The sequence below is a fragment of the Lissotriton vulgaris genome, chromosome 1_2, assembly GCF_964263255.1.
Source record: "Lissotriton vulgaris chromosome 1_2, aLisVul1.2, whole genome shotgun sequence".
Taxonomy (NCBI): domain Eukaryota; kingdom Metazoa; phylum Chordata; class Amphibia; order Caudata; family Salamandridae; genus Lissotriton; species Lissotriton vulgaris.
In genome coordinates, this window is record NC_141686.1 from 72,103,997 (window position 1) to 72,125,867 (window position 21,871).

At 45.3% G+C, this 21,871-nt stretch overlaps 1 protein-coding gene across 1 annotated transcript in view; it reads right to left on the bottom strand.

Moving 5' to 3' along the window:
• The window catches only part of LOC147733933 (sodium- and chloride-dependent betaine transporter-like), an 865,604-nt gene that overhangs the window by 624,959 nt on the left and 218,774 nt on the right, over nt 1-21,871 (bottom strand). The window contains exon 2 of the mRNA XM_086952828.1: nt 7,348-7,559. Coding sequence (XP_086808954.1) covers nt 7,348-7,555 — 208 coding nt within the window. The 5' untranslated portion in view covers nt 7,556-7,559. The remainder of the gene's footprint in view (nt 1-7,347; nt 7,560-21,871) is intronic.

A 21,871-nucleotide genomic window follows, 5' to 3' on the forward strand; every position in this document is an offset into this window, starting at 1 on the left:
AATCAAATTAAGGAGATTAAGAAACCAGGGACAGTTATTACCGAAAATAAACAGATTGTAGAAGGGTTTCAGCAATACTTTGCAGATGTCTATACAGAGGACCTTTGTCCAGATAAGGTTGAGATTGAGTCCTGGTTGCCTCTAATACAACCATTCGCAGATGAGGATATGTTGGAATTAAATAAGGAAATAACTCAAGAAGAGCTGATGAAAGTTATTAAGGAAGGGAAAAGAGGGAAAGCCCCTGGGCCAGACGGTCTACCTGTAGAAGTATACAAAGCTCTAGGAAATACGGTGGTCCCCACTTTGTGTCATTTGTATAACAAAATTTTTAGAGGGGAAGTGGCAATCCCAAGCTCATGGAATGAAGCAACTATTGTTTTAATACTTAAACCAGGGAAATCTCCAAAAAGTATGGATGCGTACAGGCCGATTTCACTTTTAAATTGTGATTACAAATTCTTTTCCAAAATCCTAGCTGATAGGCTTGGTAAAATCATTCATAAATTGATTCATGAAGATCAAAGAGGTTTTATTAAGAAGAGATACTTAAAAGATCTTACTTTTTCATTGATAGGTATGATAGATTTAGCCTCTAAATATGAATACCCCTTGGCAGTGATTGCGTTAGATGCTGCCAAGGCTTTTGATCGAGTCAATTTTGTATATTTAAAACCTCTTTTGCACCATCTTAATTTAGGAGATAAGTTCACACAATCTATCTTTTCTTTGTACTGTGCACCAACATCAAGAGTACTTGTAAACGGAACCCTTACGCTTCCTATTAGAGTAATGCGGGGCACCCGACAAGGATGCCCCTTATCACCGCTACTCTTCAATATATATATAGAGCCTCTTGCATGCAAAATTAGAGCTTCAGTAGAGATACCCCCCTTTGTTGTGATGGATTGGTCCAAGAAACTTGGGTTATATGCGGACGATATTATTGTTTATTCTACTAATTTAGTTGGAACTTTGGAAAATTTAGTGAATACGACAAAGGAGTTTGGTAAGATCTCTGGATATCAGTTAAATCAAGATAAAACTGAAATAATGACTTGGAATCTTAACACTGAAGGTGTAAAAATAACAAAATAAATGAGGTATCTGGGAGTTAGGATTACTCAGAAAATTGAGGATTTGGCAAAAACTAATTTTGATAGGGTGAAGAAAGAGGTTAGTGACACGTTAAAAGGCTGGATGAATCTACCCCTGTCAATATATGGAAGATCTAATCTTGTAAAGATGGTGATTGTACCTAAGATTACTTTTTTGTTTGAGACTATTCCGCTGGGCTTTAAAAAGGAATGGCTGGCGAAGCTACAAAGCATGATAACATCGTTTATCTGGGCGTCAAAGACCTCTCGAATCTCATGGAAGAAAATAAGGAGGAAAGTTGAAAAAGGAGGGTTGGCGGCTTCGGACATACGAATATATGCATGGGCTTTTTGTTTAAAAAACTGCAGGATGTTGTTGGGTACCCCTGCTAGTTCTCAGATCGGAGGACTTTTTGAGATAATGCTGAAGAGATCAGGTCATCATGAGTTTGGTTTTTTGTATAAGTTTGGAGACCCTATGTTTTTCAAAAAGGTGAAACTCAAGACTTTGAGAGACTTGGCTGAGATATGGTATAAGATCAGGAAATTATCTAAGCTTTCGTATTTCAGCTATAGTGCCCCAATATGGGATTCTCCTGGAGCCCCTTCTAGGACAAGAGATGCGCTTGCTTTAAATTTGAAAAAGGAACCTGATTTGCAAAGGTGGAAGGACTTGTTTCAAGACGGCAATTTAATTTCTTGGGGCATTTGCCAGCAAAAGTGGGGCCCAGTTTTTTCAAAATATAAATACTTACAGATTCAAAGCTGGGCAAGCCATTTGGAAGTAGAGATTGGAGTGGAAAATGAGTTTGAGTCAAAGTTGGAGACAGGGGCATTCGAGAAGGAAGTAGCTTTCTGGTATTGGCGAATACTAGATATGGAGGATGGAACATTTGATCTACCAGAGACCCTGTGGAAGGAAAGCTTGCCAAGGATCGCGACAGAAGACCAATGGCAAGTAACTATGTGCATGCTATATAGAATTGTTAAACCGGCAAACCTAAGGCAAAATCTTTTGTTTACTATCCACAGGGCGTACTGGTCTCCGTATAGGCTCTCTAAATTTAAAGATGGAGGGATTGTTGGATGTCCAAAATGTAAAACTCCAAATGTTGATGACCTACACATGTTTGTGTCTTGCCCAAATATCAAGAAATTCTGGTTTGACGTGAGTAATTCTCTCTCCAAATCTTTGAACCAACCCATTGAGGTAAGCCCTGAATTAATTATTACTGGGAGAATTGATTTACAAAATAGATTTTTGAACAATAATGCCAGACTTATTTTTTATGCTATGTTGTTGGCACGTCGAGAGATATGTAAACTTTGGGTCTCACCACTTAGCCCCACTTTATTAGACTGGGTTTTAGCTATGAGGTACATGGCTAAGCTTGATATGTTAGACCGATCTAAAAGAAATAGAGGATTTTTGATACCCTTCCTGCTAAATTTTGGTTAAAGTTAAGTTTATGTTAAAGTCCAATGATTAAGCCCGTGCCTGTCTCGCTGGTATATGAGCCATCCCAGGACGATAAAAAGAGTTGGTGGAGGACACACATGTTGGGTCAGGGGGTCAAGAAGGATAGTTTAGAGGAAGGCCAGGCCCAAAAATATGTGTTGTCTACGCCCCATTACTCTAAATCCAGCCTAGGAGACAATAACAGCCCAGTGGTGGATTAGAAAGAAGAATGGGCGGCAAGACGGCAAATGAGGATAAAAAAAAAAAAAAAAAAAACAAGATGGATCGAGCGTCCTTTAACAAAACTGTGAATGTCGCAAGCAAAAAGAAATCTTTATTGGAAGATAAATTTGCGCTCACAAAGAGACGGCATGGATGGACAGTCATGAATTCATACAGGTCTTCAATGCCACAAGCCTACTTATCTGCCTATTTTAGTTCCTATTTAAAGATGTGCTTTCTAAAGTTCAGGATGGGGGTGCATGTCTCCAAGGATTTATCCCCTTCTTGGTTCACAGATTTTAACTCAGAACTTTGTCGCTTATGCGGATTCCAAAAGGAAACCTTGGCCCATATGCTGTGCGCATGTCCAGCCATGTTAACCCAAAGGAGACAATGCCTAAAGGCGATTTTTATCAACCTGAACATTCGCTCTAGCAGACAAGCAGTGATAAGCTGGCTGGAGGGCTCATCATGCATCTTGTCTTGCTGAGGAGTCAAGTTTATGAGATTAGTCAACAGCTGCTTATTGCAAGCGGATGATCTTTAATCATAATTGCATGTAACATATCCCCATACTTTTAAATTTGGTTGGTACATAATTTTTTGCTGTGACTTGATCTAAACATAGTTTTAGAATGATTTTACACATTTGAAATGTATGGCAGACAGAGCACCGATGTACATTTGCATATATGACACTTCTAGCTGTTTGAGTAGATGAAACTCACTTATTTTATGTAGGGGGGGTATTGTGATGATTTTAATTAATCAAGCAATATACATTAAACTTTAAATGCCATTATTTCTGTACTAATGTCTCAAGTGTCTATCCTGCACATTACTTCTTCCCTGACTGTCTCTCGTTCTGTAACATCCGACATCATATATGGCATAATATCCCTACATAATTAGGTTGATGTTCTATAAAACTGATCTAAAGATAGTGTTGAACCTGGCCTTTTTTACAGAGTTATGCCCAAACGTTTTGCCTTCTTCCTGTATTTTTCTGACCTTGTTTTTGTTGGCTTTAGGACTCTGGCTACATTACTGCTTCTAATCAGTGCTGAAGTGCATGTGCTCACTCCTTTAAAACATGGTATGATTGGTTTACAACTGTTTAGCATATTTAACTTATCTGTATGTCCCTAGTACAGTGGTATCCACTATACCAAGGGCCTGGAAAATAAATGCTAGTAATGGGCCTGCAGAGCTGCTTTTGCCACCCACAGAAGTCACCTTTCGCACCAGTCTTGTGCCTCTGCCATAGCATGACCTGCGTGCACAATTTACTGCCACATTGACCTGGCATTTAAAATTACTTGCAAGCAAGAAACTCACCTCTACTACATATAGGTCATTGCTAAGCTAGGACTTAGATAGCCCTTTGAGTAGGGTGTTGTGTAGGTAAAAGGTAGAACAAATGCCTTTATGAATGGCATGTCCAGGTAGTGACAAACAGCCAATTTGGTTTCTCACCAGTGAGGCCTACTTCTCTCATTCCTTTAATAATTCCCTTATAGGTACTTAAGTGGTAATGTCTGATCAGAAAGGAGTATCATTCCCATGTTTGGTATGTTTGGAATAGTGGTGATAAATCTTGCTTATTGGTGTAGGTCGGGTTTTCATTACTATTGTAGAAATGCCACTTTTAACAAAGAGAGAAACCTGGGGGTAAGCCTAAACCTTGAGTTTTTCAAGCATCCAAGACTTTAAGCTTGAAGGATCAATACCACTTTTTTATATCAATCCCAGTACATTTATGTATACCTTATTCTTTTTTAACTATATTTCATTTTCATTAACTGATACATGAAAAGAGAAAACATTATCACATCATAATTACACTTTGTTCAAAACCATTTCATATATACAATCAATCATTACCATAAAAACAGTATTCAAAATTGATAACCATTCTTTAAAGGGTTGAAAAAAAGTCCAAACAAAATCTATAATACAAAAAAATTAAATAATGAAACCAATAACAACATATAAATTCTGTTGCCCAAATTTCAAACAACCATCTGATATCTACTTTGCTGGATACAGCTTAATGATTGATTGTAAATATGAAATGGTTTTGAACAAAGTGTAATTATGATGTGATAATGTTTTCTCTTTTCATGTATCAGTTAGTGAAAATGAAAAATAGTTAAAAAAGAATAAGGTATAAATAAATGTACCAGGGTTGATATAAAAAAAGTGGTATTGATCCTTCAAGCTTAAAGTCTTGGATGCTTGAAAAACTCAAGGTTTAGGATTACCCCCAGGCTTCTCAATGTATGACCCTGCCCAAACCTTGTCCCATTGGGTCTTACTCATTTGTGTGGATACTTTTAACAAAGGGGGCATTTCTCTATGCCTATGACTCAGTGCTTTGCAGCCTGTCTTCAATCCACGTTTAGACCTGTTTGACAGCTACCCTTTGCTCATACATTCCAGACAACCATCACGGAGGGAGGGTTGAGTGTGAAAGGATAGGACCTGCCTTCATCTGTATACTGAATGGTCTTCCTAAGCTGGGAGAGAGGGAGGCAGGGCGCACTTACATTTATATAGGGTGTGTCCTGTATTCATACAAAGGGCTTTTTTATCCCCACTGTACTTCTGTAGCCAGGGCTGTGTTGAGAGGGCGTGTTGTCCACTTCTAAGGTTTCTTTTGAAGTTCCCACCGATCAAACACATTTTGAGTATAAGTACTGTGACTATGACCCGATGTTTTTAGATAGACACTACTTTATTTTGTAACCAGACGCAGCTGAGTCTACAGACTGCACATTACCAGTAGGAACTGTTATGCTCACAGGAACACCCGCTATGGGACCTATTTGCTTGTTATGCTGACCTGCTGTTGGTTGCTGGCCTGCTGTTGGTTCTTTGCTTTTGCTCCTCCAGTTGTTCTCCTGGGACCATTGAATGCCCAAAAGTGGCCGTGGGACTCTCAGTCCGACCTTCCCAGTCACCTTCCATTAGAGTGGGGAGAGTGCTTCACTGGGGATGGATCTTTGCTTTGAAATGAAGAAAGTGGTCAGAGCTTCTTTGTCTCTCCTCTCCCAGTGTGCCAGCATTCAGTGTATGGTGAGCGCTGGTTCCCAGTGAAGTCGTGACCCCTAAGGACAAAGGGAACTTCATCACTGCACGTCACCACTCCAGGGAGAGATCGCTCTTTACCAAGCATGTCTGAGATTCTACCCGCAGCGCTGAGCTGTCTGCCTTCCACCTTAGAGCACCATTGAGAATTTCTTGCCGGCCCTCAAAAGCAGCATAGTTGTCATCGCACATGCCCAGCTGTTCACCAAGGGTGTGTCCCCACCCCATGAAAGAAAGAGTGTTGGAGGTCACGCGCATTGCCTAGGCCATGTCCCCAGGTGCTGTGTGCTGCCTGTACTTCCAATGGAGCCTTGACATCGAGCTCTGCAGAGTGAGGAAGCCTACAGGCTTCAGCAGTCCTCCATGACTGGAAGGCATTTCCTGTGGATACCGCACACACTACTGGGCATGGGTGCTTTATCTGGAGGTTGTGTCTTAGCGGATGCTCAACGATCCCGCTGGGGCCCGCTGAGCCGATGTGCTGAGCTTGGTTCCACGTGAAGACCCGGGGCCAGAGGGCTCATTGAAAGTACTGTAACTAACCTAATAAGAGCACCCACATCTTTGACAACACGATCTGAGTAGTTCTAAGTAGAGCTTAAGGCCTACAGTACTACTACTAGGAGGCATGCAGGTGATGCTATGCCCTGCCCTGGGTCCCCAATTACAGTATAGAGTGTAGCAGGAGCACAAGAGCGTGGTGCCATGTCTTTCAATAGTAATATGTGGTGATCCCTGTGTCTTGGTTCATTACCTGCTGCGTTACCTGCCCTGAATGCATAATATTGTGCCCTGCACTGTCAGGATAACAACTGTTACTTCAGGTTCTGCATAATATGCACAGTAATGGTGTTGTGGTGATGTGCAGCATAAAAACCTTACTTTTATTGCACTCTTTGTGATGCTTGACAATTGCCTAATTATTGGTTAATGTTGTTTTAGTTTAAGTTGTATATGGAATACCGTTTATTTTTTATATAATACTGTGTGGAGTCTCTTTTGTGGAGTGTTCATTGTGTTGCTGGTGTGTGTTTGTAGCGCAAACGATTTACACATTGCTTCTGAGATAAGCCTGACTGATCTTGCCAAGCTACCATATGAAGAATTTTTGCTTACAAAGCTAGAACTTTGGTTGCAATAGTCTTCTATGCTATGACAGAACCCATGAACTTCAATTACACCTAACTGCATCTGTTTCAAAGATACTCTTTCACAGTATGTCTAACCTGCCATAGATAAAAGCGTCAGAGATCAACCTTTACAGGCAGGAAGTATATCGACTGAGAAAAGAAAAGCATTGGTGATGCATTGCACGACTGAATCACAGTCACTGAAACTCACTTTGGGCCCGCATTCCATTCCAATGTTTTTTTGTGCACTATCCCTCTACGGAGAGCAACTAGCCGAATCCCAATCAGTTGTGGCCCAGTTCTGTAAAGCCACATCATGGGTGACTGACAACTGAATGTTTGGACTTACCGCCTCCATTTTTGTAGCATAGATAGGGAAATCTCCACACATTTCCAAGGCCAATAATCTCCCCAGCCACAGACAGCACAAACTCCACCTTGTTGCTCCACTGTCCCCTGTCTCTAGTTTCTTCTTGCTCCTCTTTCCTCCTTTTGCCCTGGATCTGAATGGGCTTCACCACCACATTGGAGCCATCCACGCAAATGTTACTGTCCATGGCCCTGTATGTGCATGGTAGAGGACAGAGGGAGAAAGAGAGAGAAAGAAACAGTAAACTGTCAAAATGTGTAGATCATAAATAAAAGCCACAATACATCATTACGCCATTATCAGTTTTCCACACTTGTGTTGAGCAATTTAACAAAATATTAAAATCATAACTTATTCACAACAGAAGTCATTTGAAAAAATCGCCTTGAAAGCATGACACCTGCCTCAGAGACTCATCTAGAAGATAAAACCTTCTCAAACTACACTGCTATTCAGTGATGCTACCGGCCTGAGTCAGTGTCGGCTCGCATAGGGCGACCTGCAGGGCGGTGAGACGGGCTGTGTGGATGGTAGTAAACTGGGACATACAACTGAACGGAGGAAAGTAATGATTACCTTCCTCCGTTCCGTCGTATGTCCAAGTTTACTACGCTCCCGCCCTGCCCCTCCCCCGACCTGTCCCACAGCATGCCCTATGCGAGCCGCCACTGAGAAGGCAACTCTGCCCTCTTCAGCAAAATCCAGCGGTGTCTGTGCCCCACCAGACAGGAAGAGAGGGCTGTAGAACAGCTCTGTATTTAACTTGCAGGCGGGAAGTTATTCCTTCTGCACCTGGGGCTGAGCCTGTGTTAAAGAAAACACAGAATACATGTTTATCATTCTTCCAGCCCGGCCTGTGGGTATGGTACCAAAATATCGTCTAAATAGAATACTGGCTAAAATATCTATTGTTGGATAAAAGTTGTCTACAATCTGCACCAAGACGCTATATTTATTACACAATACCTATGTAAAATAATATTCTGTAGATGATATCCAAGGGCAGAGCTGGGAATTGCCTCAACCATGAAACACAGGATGTCTTTTTTGTGAATGGATAGATAGATGGATAGATAGATAGAGAGAGAGAGAGAGAGAGAGAGAGAGAGAGAGAGAGAGAGAGAGAGATTATTTTTATGTTAACTGCTCCAAAATAAACAAGAAATATTAAACGTGATGATTGGTAACATGTAATATGGTTCTACATTGCCATCTCGGCAGTTCTAGTAACATTTAAATACCACTCAGCAATAAAGTGATTGATAAATGCAGTCAAGTGGAATAACTCTGTGTTGCACATTTGTTGGGAATAACATGGGGAATGGTGTTTCGGCATCAATTCCCACTTGGTGTTGCCCAGTATTTCGCCTGGACACTTCTGCTTTCAGTTACCCACCCCATCTGGGTTCCTATGGTACCAGAATATCGTGGCCTAAGTATTGTATGGCAAAAATATTGTATCCCAGAAATCATTTCGAAAATAATTGTTCCATTGGTGATAACAATAGGATTTCTACACCTATTGGACCAATATTTTTGTAAACAATGTTTAGGCCACATTTTTTATATCAGTCAATACAAACCAGTTTTACAGGTCCACATTTAACCCCTTCGTTGAGGGGGATATTTTCCCGCCGTGCTGGGGGGTAGGGGGGCGCGCACAGCGCTCACATACTCATGACGAGCTGAGCTCGTCATGGGCCACGGCGCTCCTGTGCTCATGATGAGCTCAGCTCGTCACGGCCACACCCGTTCCCGTGGAAAGCTCAGCACAGCAGGGGAATTATCCCCGCTTAGAGCGTTCCACGGCTCATGACGAGTTGAGCTCGTCATGAGCACCGGAGCGCCGTGGCTCATGACGAGCTCAGCTCGTCATGAGCTTAGAAGGGGTTAATGAGGGTTTACATGTGACATATTTGAGAACGCTCTGGGCTGTTTCTCTCATTTTAGGTCTGGGCAATAGACCTTAGTAGTTGCCTGAGAGGAAGAGGGGTTGACATCAGGTTAAAACTCAAAATACAGTGTGATCATGAGGACCACACAATTAAAGACTATATCAATAACCTGGGGTTAAAAGAATTATTAGAAACTAAAAACAGGCTAATATAAATCAATCTCAAGAACATACTGTAAAAGTATAAAATTATCAAAGGAAACCTAAAGCATGTTGCAATATTGGTCCTCAACAGCAAAGACTATATAAAAATCTCAGTTTCAGCGATACAAAATATGAGGAAAAGAACTTGATGGCTAGGTACATGATTTCAATCCTTGTCCCCTTACATCAGAGTTCTTCAATGTGAGGGGCGCGCCCCCCTGGGGGGGCTCGACACCGTCTCAGGGGGGGCACGCACTCCTCCCTAAAATCTCACCTTTGTCCTCGGTTTTTCAAATGACTAGCAGAGTGGAGCTGCAGGGGCCCTAAGAAGGGGTGAAAACCATTAAAGCCTCAATAACAAGAAAAAGGTCTTTTAAAGACCTGTGAAGTACTCAGGTGCACTGGGAAGCTGTCTCAGCCAGGCTGCCACACACGGGGTTGGGGGGGAGGAGGGGCTATCCTGGTTAATTCTTACAGCTGAAATGCTTTAGCTGCAGTGGGAGGGAAGGAGCCCCCTTTGCTAAAACTGAAAGCGATGATTTCAAAGCAGAGCAGACTCTTTGCCTCACACTGCAGTTGAAATAAATGTCTGTTACTTGCTTTCAGTTTTAGAAGAAAAGGCTTCCTGCCTCCCACTGCAGCTGAAGCATTTCAGCTCTCAGAATTTAACCCCGTCCAGGCTCTTCCCAGAAAGGCGACAATGTTGCTTTCTAAATTACACTGGCAGGAGTGCAATGATCACAGGGCTAAAAAAGGTTTGAAGTTGCCAAAAGACAAATCCCAGTCAGTTGTTTAAACAGCCTGCAAATTGCTTCTCTTGACACTAAATATGAGTTATAAAGAACTGAGGGGCATATTATCAAGGGGGTTTATCTCCGCTTTTTTGGCTTTAAAAGCCAAGAAAGCGGAGATAAAATTATCTCCCTATTACCAAGCTGTCGCTAACACCAGTTAGCAACAGCTAGTAGGAGATAGCGACCATCTTGGGCCCCACTTTGCATGTCAGTGATATTTATCACTAATGAGATGCAAAGTGGGCGTGCCAAGATGTTAGAGACTGAAAACAGTCGCTAACATCGCTATCTCCTATTACCAACTTTTGGAGATATTCGCGCTGAGCGCGAATATCTCCAAAAGCTAACACCTGCCCTGAGCAGTTCTTAGCCATGTTATCCAATGGGAGGTGGATAACATGGCTAAGAGCATTTGCTCGATAATGCATGAATATCGCTGACTTTTCAGCGATATTCATGCATTTCGGCCGTTTTTTATCGCATTTGCGATAAACCTTGTTAATAGCAAGGTTTATCTGCGATAAAAATCGCCGATGTGCGGCGATAATTTTTGTCTCTAAACAAGTTAGAGACAAAAATTATCGCTAGTTGTTGGTAATATGCCCCTATGTATTCAGTCAGGGCCGGACTGGGAACCAAAACTGGCCCTGGCAACGTGCTCGGCAGGCCACCCTCCCTCCCCCGATAGTGGAGGTTGGGGGTGCTGCCGAGCTCTTTGCCAGGGCCGGTTTTCGGACGATTTTGCAGCTATGCTGTAAAAACGGTCCTGTAACAAAAACAGCCCCCGGGGACCCAAACCGGCCCCCCACCCGTGCGGCGAACCGGGGGATTGCCCGGTGCCCGCTACGGCAAGTCGCTCCTGTATTCATTCTGTCTTTATTCCCTTTTATTATCAGTCATATCATTCAGGCAGCCCTAAAACACAATTTAAAGTGCTTTCTATTCATATTTGCTGTTCAGAGTATGCACAAATAAGTGTTGAAAATAGAGCTTTAGGTGACTGCTTATTTTTGTACCACCTGGGACATCAAAATAATGAGCTGGCAACCCTAATCATAAAACTGGAAGTTTGTTGCAAGATCAGCCCAGTATGTATTTCCTACGTCCTCGATCCCTGGTTAATGCCATAATTGCAATAGCAATAGTTTAACATATCTGAAACCCTGCGCTGCCGTCAATAGCATGCTGAGTTACTGCAAGTGTCTGGGAATGCACCCTGCATTCAGACAGCTTGCTCCAAATTCTCACCCTTCACATTCATGCTCACCCTGCACTCACAGAGATCACAATACCCTCATATTGACCCTCATGCACTCACACCCTGCATTCAGTGATTACTCTGCTCTCACAATGCACTTGTGCGGTTTTCCCTGTACCTCAACCTGCAGCCAAAAAAGCACACTACCCACCCTGCACTCATGTGACACTTCACTCACCTGTCCCCCTCACTGCTCAATCTGCAATCTCACTTAAACAAGTCCATCACTAACCATGCATTCATTATTTATTTATTTATTTATTTATTGACATTTGTAGAGCGCGGCGAATACCCGTGGGCGTCTCGGCGCTAGTTAAGGGATGGATCAGCAACTGGGGTAAAGAAGATATACAAGGCTATTGGTCAAATAACCACATCTTTAGCTGTTTGCGGAATGTGAACAGGGAGGGACTTGCTCGGATATGTGCAGGAAGGGTGTTCCAGAGTCTAGGGGCGGCAACCAGGAAACGCCAGTGTCGCCCCAGGTGACTGTTCTAGTGCAAGGCACAGCCAAGAAGTTCTGAATAGAGGAACGAAGAGATCGGGTTGGGACATGATGGAGAAGATTCTGTTTGAGAAAGTGGGGACCTTGATTATTGAGTGACTTGTAAACAATACACAGCGATTTGAATTTGATACGGCTGCGTATCGGGAGCCAATGGAGATCCCTAATGATGTTTGTAACTGGTGCGAACTTGGGGATCCCAGCCAGCATTCGTGCGGCTGCATTTTGGATTGACTGCATCTTATTTGTCACTTGGACTTGGGCATTTAAGAATAGAGCGTTACAATAGTCCAAGGAGGACAGGACTAGTGAGCTGACCAGTGTTTTCCCGGCCGTGTTCGGTAGGAAAGGTAGTATTTTCCTAATCATTCTCAATTTCATATGAGTTGAAGCCGCAGTTTTATTCGCATGTGCCATAAAATTGAGGCCAGCATCGAAGATGACGCCTAGATTTCTCACTTTGCTAGCTGGACTCGGCGGGGGACCGAAAGATGGTGGCCACCAGACAGGTGACCAGCCCGGGGAGAGGTGACCGAAGATGACCACTTCAGTTTTTTCTGAATTGAGTTTCAGACAATTCGTGGCCATCCAGCCACCTATTGCCATCATTCCTCTCGTGAATCGATTGGCCACTTCCTCCCCGTCCCCTTTGATAGCCAGTACCAATTGGGTGTCATCGGCGTAGGAGGTCAGGCTCATCCCAAATGCTTTGATGACATTTGCAAGGTCCGACACGTAGATATTAAATAGTGTCGGACTCAGGGATGAGCCTTGAGGGACCCCACACGGCAGAGACACCTTCGATGATTGGTAGGGTCCTAGAGATACTGCTTGTGATCTATTGGCCAGAAACGATACAAGCAGGTCCAGAGCAGTTTTCCGAACCCCCAGTCGTTCGACACGGTCGACTAAGATCTTGTGGTCGACCGTGTCGAAGGCCGCCGAAAGATCCAGCAGTACCAGGAGTGCTGTCCCCCCCTGGTCTCGTATGGCTCTGATGTCATCCGCAGCCTTTAGAAGGGCAGTTTCCGTGCCATGACATTAGTCCCACTCTGCACTAACATGCACACCCAAATTCATATGGTCACCTCAGTCACCCTGCAGTCACTCCACTTACCCTACTCTCACACTGTCGCATACCTCACTGTGCACTCACATGAGCACTCCTGCCACCCTCACAGCACAGAGGGTTAATGTGCCTGCTACAAAGAAGGTGTACCATGTAGATCAAAGAACTGAGGGGCATATGTTCAAGGAAGTTGTGGAGTGAGGCGTTAGCAGTCATGGGTTAAGGCCTCTCTCAGCCACTTCAGAAACGGAAGGCTGCACCATATTTACAACAATATGGTGCAGCCTTGCATTTCCCCTGCTCTGGCACTACACTTAGCAGTGTAGCGCCAAAGCAGACACCATTGCACCATAGTGCAAGGGTGTCTGGGTGCAGGAAAAAGATTGTTTATGTACAGGAGGGGGACCTTCCTGTACATAAGGAGGGGGACCTTCCTGTACATAAACAATCTTTAAATGCCATTTGTCTCACTTCCATGTGTGCTGCTTAATGCAGCACACACAGAAATCACAATTCTTTTTTTTTTAAAGATTACAAATACAAGGCATTTTGCTTTTTCCACGTGTGCTGCACAAGGCAGCACACATGGATGAAGCAAAAATGAGGAGAAATAATGCATTTCTCCTAGTTTCGCCAGCTTAAGACCAGGTTTTCCCTGATCTTAATGTTAACGCTGCCTCACTTTTACGCTGCCCTTGTAAATAGGGCGAAACATCAAAATCAGTGCCTGTTGCAGTGGAACGCCAACCACAACACCCACTGCCCACCCTTTCACGCCAAGCATAGCATTAAAGGGGGCCTTATTTACAAGGCAGCGTTAAGCCAAGTTAAGTGGCTTAACTCTGCCTTATAAATACGGCAATGCCCCTATCGCCACCACAACGTCATAAAAAGTGACGGTGTGGTGTCTATAGGGGCTTGTACATATGCCCCTGAGTATGATGAAACTATGAGTAGCACTATAAAAACAATTATATGTATGCCAGAAAGGTGCTATAGAGAGATGAGGTGCAGTGGTAGTGAGTGGTAGTGAGGGAAGTCATGGAGAAGGAGGAAACACTCATTGTTTTGAACATTATTTGTCGGATATAGCCCGGGATAAGCGGGTGGCGGTCGATTATGTAGTGTACCAGATTCTAGAAATTTCAGTTAGGAGGTGGGGGGGCCCGACATTTAAAAAAATTCAGCTGGAGGGTTCAACCTTCAAAAGTTTGAAGACCTCTGCCTTACATGAAAAATATGTGTAGCATCTATTAAGCCCTACACTAACCTAGGGATAGGGGAAACCCTATTGATTCCAGAAAGCAAAAAACATGTCAGCATCAGAACCTCTGTAGAGGTTCTAAAGTATAGAGTCGTGTATAGCATTAAGCAACACTATCAGTAATGTCCTGCCTTCAAAGTGATAGTACCAACTGGTAACACTCCCTTTGTTGCTTATTAAAATCATTTGACCTTCTCAACTTTTCCTCACCTCTCTATCTGTGAAATACAGTGTGCTTTTCAATAACTAAGGAATGCCTTTGGTCAGCACCTACAATCACACTAACTTAACATTTCTCTTTGAAAATTTTAATATTCCAACTTTCATATAATCAAAAAAAATAAATCTTTAATAATGAATCAAGCTATATTATGCAGTGCTCTCTTGTGTGGCACAATAACCAATATATGTCATTTTAAGCGAAAACGACAACCCGTCAGAATTTATAAAGGAAACATTAAACACACATAATTCTCACTAATCCCTGGCGAATGCAATGCATTAAATGCATTTTAGCTCAGCACCTTCAAACCTAAACCTATGGAACATTTAATATCAGCAATCCAGGTGTCTCTAAAAAGGAAAATACATTTTAACAAGCCTACACACATATGTCAAAACACACAATAGATGCACTATATGGTATTAATATTATTGTGTCACATGAGTAGATAAGTCCAAATGTAATATTATATATGTGGCCTAGCCAAGCGTTGGATGATGGAGACAAAATTATGCTACTTCAGTTTGTTCCACCTATTACAGTTCTATATCTGCATAGGGACATCACATCATGCATGTTACTGTGTAACTCAGGTAAACATGTTATTTATGCGTTTGTCTCTAAACAATTGGACCTAAATTCAGTGAGTGGACCCTTAGCTGGAGAAGACCTTATTTACATAAACCAAGGATCCCCAGCTCTGGCTAATACCAGAAGTGTACATTAGTATAGTGTCCCTAGAGCAACCTGCATTGCTGTGGGTAGAAGACAGCGCATTGAAACATCTTGGAGGAATAGAGGCATGTCAGTTAAGAACACACAGTCTGCACCAATCGTGTAAGGTGTAAATACAACTGCCCTCCCTTGATTGCTCTTAGACCAAAGCACCAACAGAGGAGTGAATTGGGATTTTAATGTTGCAAAGTAAGGATTCATTTGATATTTGGCTTTCATTGAGGTGCTAGAGTAATGTTAAGGGGGGAAAAGCCACCATAAAATGCTGTGAAGAGGACAGAAGATTGTGCAAGAAAGACGTGGGCTCATTGCCAGTAGTGACCTGAGCATGGTTTGCAATTGCATCAGTATTGCCTCAATTACTAGCTTGTAGTGAACCAATCAGGTGTGCCCAGGAAAGAATGCTGATGAAAACATCTGGAATTTGACTCACAGCTTTTACTCTAGCTGCTGGTAGAACAAATGATTTGTCAATTTTCAACCTGCAGGGCAAATTCAGAAATGGTCTCTGTCAATGTACCTGTATTTCAAAATATACATGTCAGGAATTAAACCAGGAATTTAGATATGGTATGACGTTCATTGTTTTACGTGAATTAATTACTCGGGTTAATTTTGGATATACAACATTGTTGAACATACAACCACATGCCAAGCAATATTTCTGTAACAAAAAGGGCTTTTCTTTCAAATTGTTTGTATTTCGTTCTTCTTATCGGACTCTACCTGCCAGTGACGTCACCATGCCTTGCAAATAACGAGGCCCTGATTATTAGTGGGGGAGGGGGGTAATAGGGTACGGTAATGCGGATACCCCGGGAGGCCTCGTTCACTGGCTGTGGTAATCACTTACTATTTAAAGTTGAGACTTGGAAGTAGTGTAATTACATCCACAAACGGGTCTTTGGTGTGTCTATTTCCAAATGTTTTATGGATTTTCTCTAATTTTTCTTGACATTCAATTCAGCTGAAATGAATCAGGGAAAACTATTGGGCTGACAGGAAATGACGGCATTAACATTATTTCTCAGGTGCAGTCAGGTACTGTGTGGTCCTTGAGACCCTCCCTCAAGCATGGAAGGATCAATTCTTGACTGGACCCATAATTATGGGCCCCAGGTTCAATTTAAAGGGCACATGTAAATAATGCACATGAACATATCCAGTTACTGTGGCCCTGACCACACTCACAGAATGTGTGCATGTGCACTCCCCGGCCTGCATTGGAATAAGATCAGACCCCACACCCCAAAGTGGGAAGTGCAAGTAAGGATTGCATCTCACTTCCCGTGTAGGAGGGGTGGGAGAGTTCATCATTTCGTGGCTGACAGACATTCAGAGAGCCCTTTCCCAGCCTGCTTGCACAAATATCTCTATTGGGAGCATGCCCATAGGAAAGGTATACTGATGTCATTCGTGAGAATGTCTGTCCACAGACAGATGAGGAAATTCCCACATTTTAATGAGTGGCTGCTGTTGTGATGCCGTCTGTAAATTTGCAAACAGAGTTGCATCGGAGTCATGCCAATGATGTCTGTGTCATTTGAATTTGAATTTTGAATTTGAAAGGATTTATAAAGCGCTCTGCTACCAAGCGGTTTCCTGGCGCTAAGAGATTGACAGACAGGGGGGGGGAAACACCAGGAAGTTACATTAGAGGGAAGGCTTGGACAAACAAATGGGTTTTGAGTGCTTTACGGAAATGCAGGTATACTGTCATGGACCTGATAGTCAGGGGAAGGCTGTTCCAGAAGCGGGGGCAAGAATGGAAAACCTAGTGCCACCCACTCTGGACCTTCGAAAGCGGGGGACACTGAAGAGAGCTTTGGTGGACGAATGGAGGTTACGGCAAGTAGGTTAGGGGGTGATCATGGAGTTGATGTAAACTGGGGCAGTACCGGCACGGGCCATGAAGACCATGCATTTAGGACAATAGCTCAAAGACTAATTGTGAGAGCGACCCTTGACCCCACCAGGTAGGTCGCTCCCCCTCCGCACAGCACCGCCTGTGTGTCCCTGCCCCAGCTGCCGCTGCTGCTGCTTTGGAAGTTCGAGGCCCTCCACCACCCTCAGGCTGCCACCTGCGCCTCATCCCTGGTGGCGAGTTGTAGGCCGTAGGTAGGTTTTTCATCTTCCGCTTTATTGCTTTTATTGTATTGCCTGTATTTTCATTATTGTGTCTGTGACTGCTGTTGTCTGTCTTCCCTGACTGCCTTTACATGGTCCGTGCCCCTTTGTCTTCCCTCTGTTCCCCTAGCTGTCCCAGTGCCATCTCTGCACGGTCTTTCCTCCTGTACCCCTCACTGCCCCAGTGCCTCTCTGCCCGGGTTTCCCTTCTGTTCCCCTCGCTGCCCCCATGCCTCTCTGCCCGTTCTGCCCTCTGTTCCACTCGTTTTTCCCTCCTTTTTTGTGCCTCTCTGCCCTCTGTTCCACTCGTTTTTCCCTCGTTTTTGTGCCTTTCTGCCCTTTGGGCCACTCGTTTTTCCCTCTTTTTGTGCCCTTGTGCCCTCTGTTCCACTTGGCTTTTTGTGCCCTTCTGCTCTCTGTGCCACTCATTTTCCCCTCGTTTTTTGTGCTTTTCTGCCCTCTGTTCCATTCATTTTTCCTTTGTTTTTTGTGCCTTTCTGCCCTCTGTTCCACTCGTTTTCCCCTTCCTTTTTTGTGCCTTTCTGCCCTCTGTGCCACTCATTTTTTCTTCGTTTTTTGTGCTCTTCTGCGCTCTGTGCCACTTTTTTCCCTCGTTTTTTTGGGCCTTTCTACCCTCTGTCTCACTTGCTTTTCCCTCGTTTTTTGTGCCTCTCTGCCCTCTGCTCCACTCGTTTTTTGTGCCTTTCTGTCCTTTGGGCCACTCGTTTTCCCTCTTTTTGTGCTCTTGTGCCCTCTGTTCCACTCGGTTTTTTGTGCCCTTCTGCTCTCTCTGCCACTCATTTTCCCCTTGTTTTTTGTGCCTTTCTGCCCTCTGTTCCATTCATTTTTCCTTTGTTTATTGTGCCTTTCTGCCCTCTGTTCCACTCGTTTTCCCCTTCGTTTTTCGTGCCTTTCTGCCCTCTGTTCCACTCGCTCTTCCCTCATTTTTTGTGCCTTTCTGCCCTCTGTTCCGCTCATTTTCTTCTCGTTTTTTGTGCCTTTCTGCCCTCTGTTCCACTCATTTTTCCCTCGTTTTTTGTGCCTTTCTGCCCTCTGTTCCACTCATTTTTCCCTCGTTTTTTGTGCCTCTCTGCCCTCTGTTCCACTCATTTTTCCCTCGTTTTTTGTGCCCTTCTTCCCTCTGTGACACTCGTTTTTTCCTCATTTTTTGTGCCTTTCTGCCCTCTGTTCCACTCGCTCTTCCCTCATTTTTTGTGCCTTTCTGCCCTCTGTTCCACTAATTTTTCCCTTGTTTTTTGTGCTTTTCTGCCCTCTGTTCCACTTGTTTTCCCCTCGTTTTCCCCTCGTTTTTTTTAGCCTTTCTGCCCTCTGGTCCACTCGTTTTTCCCTTGTTTTTTGTGCCTTTCTGCCCTCTGTTCTACTCGTTTTTCTGTCGTTTTTATGCCCTTGTGCCCTCAGTTCCACTAGTTTTTTGTGCTCTTCTGCCCTCTGTGCCACTCGTTTTTCCCTTGTTTTTTGTGCCTTTCTGCCCTCTGTTCCACTCGTTTTGCCCTAGTTTTTGGTGCCTTTCAGACTTCGGTTCCACTCATTTTTCCCTAGTTCTATGTGCCTTTCTGCCCCCTGTTCCACTCGTTTTTCTCTAGTTTGTTGTGCCTTTCTGCCCTCTGTTCCACTCGTTTTCACCTCGTTTTTTGTGCCTTTCTGCCCTCTGTTCCACTCGTTTTCCCCTAATTTTTTTGTGCCGTTCTGCCTTCTGTTTTACTCGTTTCCCCCTCATTTTTTGTGCCCTTCTGCCCTCCGTTACACTTTTTTTTTGTGCCCTTCTGCCCTCCCTGCCAATCGTTTTTTCCACGTTTTGTGCCCTTCTTGCCTTCTGTTCCACTTGTTTTTTGTGTCCTTTTGCCTTCTGTGCCACTCGTTTTACCCTCGATGTTTGTGTCCCTTTTTTCTCCTGTTACCTTCGTTGTCCCTCACCACCCTCGCTGATGCATCCCCTGTGGCCCCGCCCACCTGACTGCCCATTCACTGCTCCCGCCTCCCAGCTGCTCCTACCTCCCACCGCCTCCCAGCTGCTCCTACCTCCCACCTCCCCATATATGCCAGCCGCTGCACGGCCTCGCACCTAAGGCAAGCCTGTCCGCTCCAGTCCGTGCCTGGACTGCGCCCAGCGCTGGAAACCCTGGCCCCCGCACCCGCCACGATGACCGCCACCACTACGACGCCTGCACTCTGCATTCTAACAACTCCGAGCGGAGCCACACCTGCTTCAAGGCCGCCCCGAAACGCACACACGGCCCCTTCACCTGCCGGAACTGCAGCTGCACCAGCCTCAGAGCCGACGAACTACCCGCCAAGAAAGACCCCAACCACCTTCGATGCATAGCACTCAATACCCGCTCCGCACGCAAGCATGCCGTCGAGCTCTGGGACCTGCTCGACACAACATCCCCGGACGTCGCCTTCCTGGCGGAGACCTGGTTTAACGACTCCCCCGCACCCGACATCTCCATAGCCATCCCAAAAGGCTACAAGATCACCCGCAGAGACCGCACCAACGGAGTCGGAGGAGGAATCACCTAGCACCGACGACACGCTCAGCACCGCCGAACACATGCATTTCCAGATCCACATAGACCCTAATTGTACCCTCAGAGGCACCCTCATATACCGACCCCCTGGGCCCCGCCCCCAGTTCAGCGACTCCATTGCGTACTTGACCAGCACGCATGCCCTAACCTCCACCGACTACATCCTCCTCGGAGACCTGAACCTTCACCTTCAGAACAACAATGACAACAACTTCACAACTCTGATCGATAACCTTGCCAACCTCGGACTGAAGCAACTCGTCAAAACGCCCAACCACTCCGCCGGCCACACGCTCGACCCAGTCTTCTCCTCAAGCCTGTACGTCTCCATCAGCCACACCACCGATCTTCTCTGAACCGACCACCAATGCATCCACTTCGCCTTCCAGAAACCCACCACACACCACCGCACCCAACAGATCCCCCGCCGCTGCGGGAGCAAAATCACTGAAGACCAACTACACGCAAACCTCGCTCTCAGCCCACCCACTGAACCGTCCAACACTGAAGACGCTGCCCACAGCCTCAGATGCTGGATCGAGGACTGCGCCAACACCCTAGCCCTGCTGAAGAAACCCCTCAACAGAGACACCAGCAAGAGGGTCAGCTGGTTCACCCCAGAACTCCTAGCCTCCAAGCAAGCCTGCCGGAAACTAGAGAAGAAATGGCACAGTGAACAAACTCCGGAAAGCCACGCAGCACACAAGGACGCCATTCGCAACCACCGCCACCTCATCAGGGCGGCCAAGAGAACCTCCTTCAACATCGTGAAGGAACTCTCCAACCCCAGCTCCAACACCAACGACATCCCGCCATCGCAAGCCCTGTGCGACTCCCTCGCCAGAGTCTTCCACCGCAAGATAGCAGACATCCACAACAGCTTCAACACCCAGACAGCCCCAACAGACAGCAACACAACAGACCCTCCGTACACCATCGACCACGACCCCCTGCTAGCCTGGGCCAGCGTGAGCATCGATGACACCATCAAGACCATGCGCTCAATCCACTCCGGCTCTCCTTCGGACCCATTCCCGCACCACATTTTCAGCAGAGCAAGCAGCACCATTGCACCCGACCTGCACAATGTCATCAATCTCTCCCTCGAGACCGCGACCTTCCATAGATCTGGAAACACGCCAAGATCAACGCCCTACTCAAAAAACCTAAGGCAGACCCAAGAGACCTCAGGAACTTCAGACCCATCACTCTGCTCCCCTTCCCGACCAAGGTCATTGAGAAAACCGTCAACCGCCAGCTAACCCGATACCTCGAATAAATCAGAATCCTGGACCCTTCCCAGTCAGGGTTCCACAGCAACCACAGCACCAAGACTGCCCTCATCGCTGCCACCGACGACATCAGGACCCTGCTGGACAATGGCGAGACCACAGCACTCATCTTCCTACACCTCTCTGCTGCCTTCAACACCATCTGCCACCGCACACTATGCGCAAGCCTCCACACCTCAGAGATCCGAGAAAAGGCTCTGGATTGGACCACCTCCTTCCTCTCCGGCAGAACCCAGTGCGTCCTCCTCCCCGGTTCCGTTCCAAAGCCTCTGAGATCATTGGTGGCATACCCCACGGATACTCCCTCTGCCCGACACTGTTCAACATTTACATGGCCCCGCTTGCACACGTAGCCGACAGCACGACCTCAACATAATCTCCTATGCCGATGACACTCAGCTGATCCTCTCCCCCACCTAGGACCCCATCACAGCCAAAGCCAACCTCCACGAAGGAATGAAGACCATCCCCTGAAGCTGAACTCGGACAAGACGGAGGTCCTCATCCTCAGCTCCAACCCTTCAGCCTGGAACGACTCCTGGTGGCAGACGGCACTGGGGGCAGCCCCGACACCCACCGACCACGCACG